The sequence below is a fragment of the Protomyctophum parallelum genome (genome assembly GCF_964188405.1).
Source record: "Protomyctophum parallelum genome assembly, chromosome: 10".
NCBI classification, from domain to species: Eukaryota; Metazoa; Chordata; class Actinopteri; order Myctophiformes; family Myctophidae; genus Protomyctophum; species Protomyctophum parallelum.
Window position 1 is genome coordinate 4,387,746 of NC_139704.1, and position 8,149 is coordinate 4,395,894.

Consider the following 8,149-nt stretch of genomic DNA (forward strand, 5'->3'; position numbering starts at 1 on the left):
AGAATGGGTTCATCAGACCAGTGTGTGTCCGGCGGAAACCTCGTATGAATCTGATCTCAGGTCAGAATGGGCTAAACATCATCATTGATGTTCATTGTTTAGTCTTGCAATGCCATCGGTCATGGCTTCAAAACTTCAGAATCTCTGGACTCTGGTAAAATGTATGTACAATATGTAGGTGTGATCATCAGCTCCATGGTGCTACGTATATACCAGTGGTTCTCAAAGTTTGGGTTCTTGGGGAGGTTCCAAGGCATCCCCAGCCAAATGTGTTAATTATTAATGATCACAATCATTTCGCACTGCAACGATACGACGTGAGTTTGCTGATATGGCTATATTCCGCGAAAGCTTTCCCCACAGTACGGATGCTGGGGTTCAAGTGGTTAATCCATGAAAAGTTTTTTAACCATTCTGACCTGAGATCAGATTCATACAAGGTTTCCACTGGACACACGCTGATCTGACGAACCCATTCTGACCTGAGATCAGATTCTAAAAATGTCAGTCGTTCTTTGATTTTTCAAAAATAGCAGACCTACAAGCTCGTATCGCGCCACTCGGTGGCGCGATATGAGCTTGTAGATCTGCTATTTTTCAATAGATAAAGCATAACATGATGCTAACACCAAAATGGGTGCCCGGTCAGATTGGGTTAAACCCAGCCACACCAACCCAGTGAATGAGTAGCGCTGCTTGGGTAAGGCAAGTCGTGCGGTACTGTACTGTATGTACAGGGGGAGTTGATGGTAGGTGTTGCGCTCCACCTCAGCATTCCATCTCCCAGTGGGTCTAGTGCACTGTACAACGGGGATAGACTCCCGTACTCTGACTGATATCGATAATTAGCTTCTCTCCGACCTACAGTATTTACTTACTCAAACCCACGCCCACATCTGCTTCGCTTCAGCCGTGGACTTGCAAAAAAAGGCTTTGACAAGCTAATGGAACCCAAGAGAATTGAAGCCATTCATCTGTATGCAGCGCCAACAACTCACACTCTCTGCCTCAACACTTCACTAAACCTTACTCTGTGTGCAGTGGCGCTTAACCTATCCCCTCTTGTTGCCGACCTAGGGACACATTTTGTTGGCGGCTGTCAAATAATGTGCCTGTTGTTGACCTTCTCTGCCTATCGTCTGTCGGGTGGAAACCTCATACTGTATATATGTGCAAAACTGCTACTTTCCAGGATTCAAATTCAAAAGTAGAAGTTCCGCTACTGACAATGTGTGACGCTGTAGTATGGTCAAGTAGGGCGTTGATTTACGAAAAACACAAAAGGGAAAAATGGGTGGATACGAGGTTTCTGCCCGACGACAACATGGGTCTGTAGGAACAGAGCTACGACTTCCTACGAGCTTTTTCAATGAATCAAATAATCGAGAAGTGTGTTTTATACGAATCATATTAACACCCTGAGCGGAAAGGACGGAGTTCTCCACCCTATCAATTAGTAACGCCCAGCGCTCTTGACGCGTTCTGACATTCCTATTATGTTGATCCGACCACATCAAACCCTGTACAATCAAGACACGCTCCATATATGGCCAGTACAGGATTCATTCCATATGTTGATCTGACCCCCCCCCCATGCCAAAGCGCCAGCGCTCGCCCAGCAGTCTGCCGTCACCCAGGCGGATGCGTGTACGCTTCTCGCCCTCAGGCGTCTTACTGGTTAACCCATTCTGACCTGAGATCAGATTCATACGAGGTTTCCGCTGGACACACACTGGGTCTGATGAACCCATTCTGACCTGAGATCAGATTCTAAAAAATGTCAGTCGTTCTTCGATTTTTTCAAAAATAGCAGACCTACAAGCTCGTATCGCGCCACTCGGTGGCGCGATATGAGCTTGTAGATCTGCTATTTTTCAATAGCTAAAGCATGACATGATGCCAACACCAAAATGGGTGCCCGGTCAGAATGGGTTAAGGATAGTCTTGTCTGATGATGATGATCATGTCCTCTGTCTCATAATGTTATCTGGATACTCAGCCACCATTGAAATGATGAATCTAACTTGTTGCTCCTCTCAACCACTACAACTGTTATCCGTGGTACATGGACCACACACACAGCGTGCGCCGTAGAAATGGCATAAATAATGTATTATATGGGGGGGAAAACGGGGCAATGTATGTATATACTGTACAATGATTTCTCAATTGTTTATTTTCCCACATTGGAGCCAGAAACCGCTTATGCTTATAGTGAAGGAGGTGATATTCACTGTGCAAAGGATGGGAACAGTCTTGGGAGATAGAACTGGCCTTACTTACTTTGCGTATTTTACTTTGAGTATTTCCATTTTCCAATACTTTTACTTCTACTCCACTACATCTCAGATCCATGTTTGGCTGCCATTATGGAGCCCCTAAAACTTTAAATAATGGTTTGTTAAGCAAGTTTGCTCGACCCAAACTATGGTTTAAATTGCCCCATGCTGCATTCCTTCCCTGGTTCCTTTTTAATCTCAGTTTTTATAATGGTTTTGGAGTTGCAAGAAGGGAGCCACGTTTATCAAAGCATGACCAACTTGCTGGTGCCCAATGTTTGGAATTCAGTTGTGGAACGAGCTGCATAAACACTTTTATAGTCAAGTAATGAAGCCCATATCGCTCAAATGCATGCGTGCATGTTTGTTTGCTTATGTGTAAATGTTCTGCATTTATATAGACTGCATTCATACAGCACCTTTCTCCAAAATGCTTTGCAATGTATTTCACATTCATCCATTCCGTTCACGCACGCACGCACGCACGCACACACACACACACACACACACAGCTTGTATGTCAGCTGTTCTCGGCACGCAATACTGCAGAGTGAAGTGTGTGTGTATGTTGGCCCGTTTGGTCCGCCCTCAGCCCTTCTCTTCCGGTGGGGCGATTATGTTTTCATTCCATATAGTCCTCAATGTACACATGTTCTGTATGCCCCTGCCGACAGATTGATTAGCGCAGCTCGGAATCTGTTCTTGAGAGATTACCTGTACACACCCCTTCCTCAAACTTTACTTATATTTACTAGTGGAAAACAATAGACCTTTTTCATGGCAGCCATAATCCTGCAGAAGAAGGCAAAACACTCGGTTGAGTATTTCCACGTCATAATGTCACGGATGCACGGTTCTGGAAGAAACTAATAATAATAATAATACCAGCACTCACGTATAGTATCCTGGAAGGATTAAAGCTTTATTTTACAGTAAGGGCGTTTCGGCACGAGAGCCTTCTTCAAGAGATTTACGCTGAAGAAGGCTCTAAGGCTTTAATCCTCGCGTAGTATCCAGGATACTACGTGAGTGCTGCTGGTATTATTTTCTATAAGCCATAATACTGACTAATAGAATTGTAGCATATACACAGGTATTACCAATGGTACTAATTACGGTTCTGCTCCATTCAGAGGCACAGTAGCAGCACCCTGACTTTGTCTGACCCGAATGGAACGCAACTTTAATTAGTATAATTGGGAACACCTGTGTTTACCCTACTATTTCACGTAGAAATGGCTGCTGTGAAAAGGTCAAATTAAGCATATCAAGGTATAACATTTTTCTACTACTGTATTCCACAATAGACAGAGGGCTTTTACTAGAAACATATATTCAGAGTCTGACCTGTGTATAGACGGCATCATTGACCCTGGGGTGGGTGACCAATTATGTTAGTTAGTTTCATTTATTGTCCACGTGTGGAAATTCGTCTTCGGTCTCAAACAGTAAAAAACAAACGGTTACAACAACAGCAACAACACTTAACACAATTATTTTCTCATGGCAAAAAAGTGCAGGACAACAAACAGTGGCAGATACATTGGAAAACAAACAAATCTAGCGAGACATGGTATCATTTAGTGCCTTAATGGCATTTGGTATGAAAGATTTTTTTTAAATGTTACTGTTAGCTCTTGGTACTTTGTACCGTCTACCAGAGGGAAGTAGTTGGAACTCCCTGCAGAGTGGATGAGAGGAGGTCGTTTGCTATCTTGATAGCTTTTTTACGAAGTACCTCCTTGTAGATACAGCCTAATTGTTGCTGTCTCTTCCCAATTATTTTTGAGGCTAGATGTGTGTGTGTGTGTGTGTGTGTGTGTGTGTGTGTGTGTGTGTGTGCCTACACATACAGTACGTCATGTCCTAGAATGAGTGGATAGGGGAAGGGGATCAAATGCACGTGATCCTTTGTTTGACCCCGCAAAACAATCATATGTGTGGCAGCTGGCTCAAAGAATATGATTATTGGCACAATCTTTGAAAGTTTCGTGTATTTGGCTGTGCTGTTTTTTATTTTTGCACTGCATCGGTGGTTGTTGCAATCACTATACTCACTAATGGTAACCTGTGTTGTTTTCACCCTAATGAAGCAATGGCAGAATCCCGATGTGTATATTTCCGGGTGTCTCATGAGAATTCCATATCTACTGTAAGTGAGAACAGTGTCTGGCTCTGTGTAATGAGGCTATCTATTCTCTCCGGTGGTTTGGCCCCGTTTTAAATCGGTGCCCAAGTTTTGGTTTTCACACAAGGAGGATTAGATGGCATGTGGACTTGTATTTCTTGCTTGTCTCTTTCTCTCTGTGTGTGTGTGTGTGTGTGTGTGTGTGTGTGTGTGTGTGTGTGTGTGTGTGTGTGTGTGTGTGTGTGTGTGTGTGTGTGTGTGTGTGTGTGTGTGTGTGTGTGTGTGTGTGTGTGTGTGTGTGTGTGTGTGTGTGTGTGTGTGTGTGTGTGTGTGTGTGTGTGTGTGTGTGTGTGTGTGTGTGTGTGTGTGTGTGCGTGCGTGCGTGTGCGTCCAGCGCGAATGGTTGTTGTCTCCACATGAGGAGAGAGTATGTTTTGCACTCAGTCTGTGTGTGTGTGTGTGTGTCCGTCCATCCGTTATCAGCTAATCTCCGGCACCGTTGGCCCGATCCATGCCAAACTTTGCGCACACACTAGCTGGATGCCAACGACGAACCTCTGCCAGAAATATTCCTCAACGGCCTGTTATAGCGCCACCATGAGGCCGATTTAGGCAAAACGTATTTCTGTAGAATACTCGTACACATTTTATCCATACATCACACAATTCGGTATACACTATCTCCATAGTCATGTGATCAACATGGATCTTCGCCATTTCCCATCTTCCATCCTGATTGGCTAAGATTGGCTTCCAAAGCTCACATGATTGGTCCGTTTCAAACAAAATGCCACAAATCACAAACACAGTGTGCAATTTCCGTGAAATTATACACGCACATTTCCACTAGGCCGAGGACGACATGCCACTATTTTTTTCCCCAAATCAGCCTCACGGTGGCGCTATAACAGGGCAATTCCTGTTTTTACCTATAACCGAACCTCTGCCAGAAATGTTCCTCAACGGCCTGTTATAGCGCCACCATGAGGCCGATTTAGGCTAAAACATATTTCTGTAGATTACTCCTGTTTTTACCTATAACTGCATCGAGCTGTATACAACTATATGTATGCACCAGGGGGGCAGTCAGCCAGATATTTCGTGAAGCCTCATTTGAAATCGGTAGTTCATATAATGGCCTGTTGTGGCGCTGGACTGGACCCAAAAAGCCCCATAGCTCCATAGAGGCCCATGTAACTTCACCTAGACTGTATTACCTTAATAAACATGGTCATGAATACTTTCTTCTTCCAGTCACTAGTTTAAAGTCTCATTTCTAATGTCATAATATTCTTTTTGGAAAATTATGGTCCCATTAATTAAAATAATGACCATGAAGTCGCGTATGTTCTGATGGGCGTGGCTACCGTTACCGTCTATGATCGGGATTCCCCTCCCACTCAAGAGTCTTCTCCTCCCACTCGAGTCAAAATAAAAACCAACGGAGAAGAAGGGGGGAAGTCCCGCCTCGTTGTCTGGGCAGCCAATGGCCAGCTGGACCCAAACGGAGCCAGCCAATGGCCAGCTGGTCCAAAACGGATCTAGAAAGATGGCGAATTACAGTGCAGGAATAACAGGCTTCATTTTATGTTCATGTTAGACCCGGGGAACGCTTTGTCCATATTTTTTACAGTCTATGGTATGCACACAGAGGCCATGGAAAAACATTTTCCCTGCATCCCTCCACATCTGCCGGTTATAGCGCCACCATGAGGCCGATTTCTGCAAAACACATTGCTTATGTCAGTCGCACAGATTCCATCCAAATCTCACACAAATCGGTACACCTGATCTCTGTAGTCATGTGATCGAGACAGTCAGATTCTACACTGATAGGCTGAGATCGCCTTCCAAAGTTTTCTGGGGTGGCCCCGTTTTGTACATTCATCCATAATTCTATCCTCAGAGACGCTATGAGTGATCTGGCTCTGCATTTCCTCAACAAAATGATGAAACAAACAAACAACAAAAACATGTTCATAAATACTCCTGAACATTTTGCCAAACATCACACACACACTCCTATATCCTCCTGGTGGATACCTGTGCCCAGAGGGGCACTTTTTCTAGTTATTGTTATGGTTTCCAGATTCTGTAATCAGATTTTAGAAAAGTGAAGGAAATCCCTCTCATGTGTTTGTACTGACTTCAAAGGTGCCCTTGGCTCAGATGACCGCTGTGGGAACAGACGCACGCACGCACGCACGCACGCACGCACGCACGCACGCACACACGCACGCACGCACGCACGCACACACGCACGCACGCACGCACGCACACACGCCAGACAGACAGACATGCGCAGCGATGATTCGACTTCCTCATTCGGTCTCGCACACCTGTTGCAATTACCTGTCATCACTGTGTGTGTGTGTGTGTGTGTGTGTGTGTGTGTGTGTGTGTGTGTGTGTGTGTGTGTGTGTGTGTGTGTGTGTGTGTGTGTGTGTGTGTGTGTGTGTGTGTGTGTGTGTGTGTGTGTGTGTGTGTGTGTGCTTTGCCGTCCATGCACGTTGTAACTGGCTGCTCTCCCACTGTCAAACTGCACTGGCAGTGATTATGTCCTTTGTACAAGGTATTCCTGTACTCCTCATTATGTGGACATAAATAAACACTTCAAACATTTCCTACCTACACGTTTAGCTGTAGCTCATTCCTCAATCGCACAGTCCTTACGAGTTATACCTCGTGACTAATCGTTGATAAGGTTGACTAATCAACGATAAAAACTATATTAAATACAATACTAATTCACCCTTTGCCGCACGTGGTTGTGCCCCTCTTGTGCCCCCCCTATCTTCGCACCCATTGGTTGCAGTTTCGTGGTTGGACAAAAATCCTCTCTCTCCATCCACTACCATTGAAATAACGTGTTTTTCCAGTTGCTTCATATTGATATTCTGTGCGTTCAATTCTTATTTTAAACTTGATTTCAGTAAAAAAGGAACATCACAGGTTCAGCATGGTGACTGGGCATATCACGTTTGTTTTTAGTTTTTTCCAAAAGGAGATGTTTTAGCAAATTCAACATAAACAATGCGGAAACAAGGCAGAAAGCGCCTGCTCGTTAGTCAGTCAGGGACCACAGCACGCACACACGCACGCACGCATGCACGCACGCACGCACACAGCCTCAGTTTCAGGAAGAGATAAAAAAGGGAGAGTGATATAAAGATCCCCAGGGCTGATAATAACCGTTATCAGCCCTGGGGGCCAAGCAGGGCTGTGAAGCTGTGAGTGCCAGCGTGCACTGAGCTGTCAGTAGCGTGAAGTTGTGGACCACCTGTGGGGTAAGGGGATGTGGTAAACAAATCTATCACCCCAACATATGCCCTAAGCCCCCCCACGCACGCACGCATGCACGCATGCATGCACTTACTCACTCAGTGGCCTCAGTGGCAGTACTTTGCCCACAGGTTGGTGAATGGCTGTTTAAAGTCATGATGTTCTGCTGACCCTTATCCCTCTCTTGTCATTGCAGCTCTCACCAACGTCAAGCTGTGGGCCATCGATCGACAATGCTTCCAGACAATCATGATGAGGACGGGCCTCATCAAGCACCAGGAGTACATGGAGTTTCTGAAAAGGTGAACACACACACACATACACACACACACACACAAACACACACACACACACAGTACCTTTTTTCCAAGCCAGTGGATTCCTTGCGACTCGCGTCAGTACAGCCGCACTTCCCACAATTGCGCCTTTCTAGTTTCAATACGAAAGTTTAGTTCCGACA

General features: G+C 45.1%; 1 protein-coding gene across 1 annotated transcript in view; it reads left to right on the plus strand.

Moving 5' to 3' along the window:
* The window catches only part of LOC310866181 (cGMP-dependent protein kinase 1), a 146,577-nt gene that overhangs the window by 56,859 nt on the left and 81,569 nt on the right, over window positions 1-8,149 (plus strand). The window contains exon 2 of the mRNA XM_083775629.1: window positions 7,886-7,991. Within this exon, the coding sequence (XP_083631755.1) occupies window positions 7,886-7,991 (106 nt within the window). The remainder of the gene's footprint in view (window positions 1-7,885; window positions 7,992-8,149) is intronic.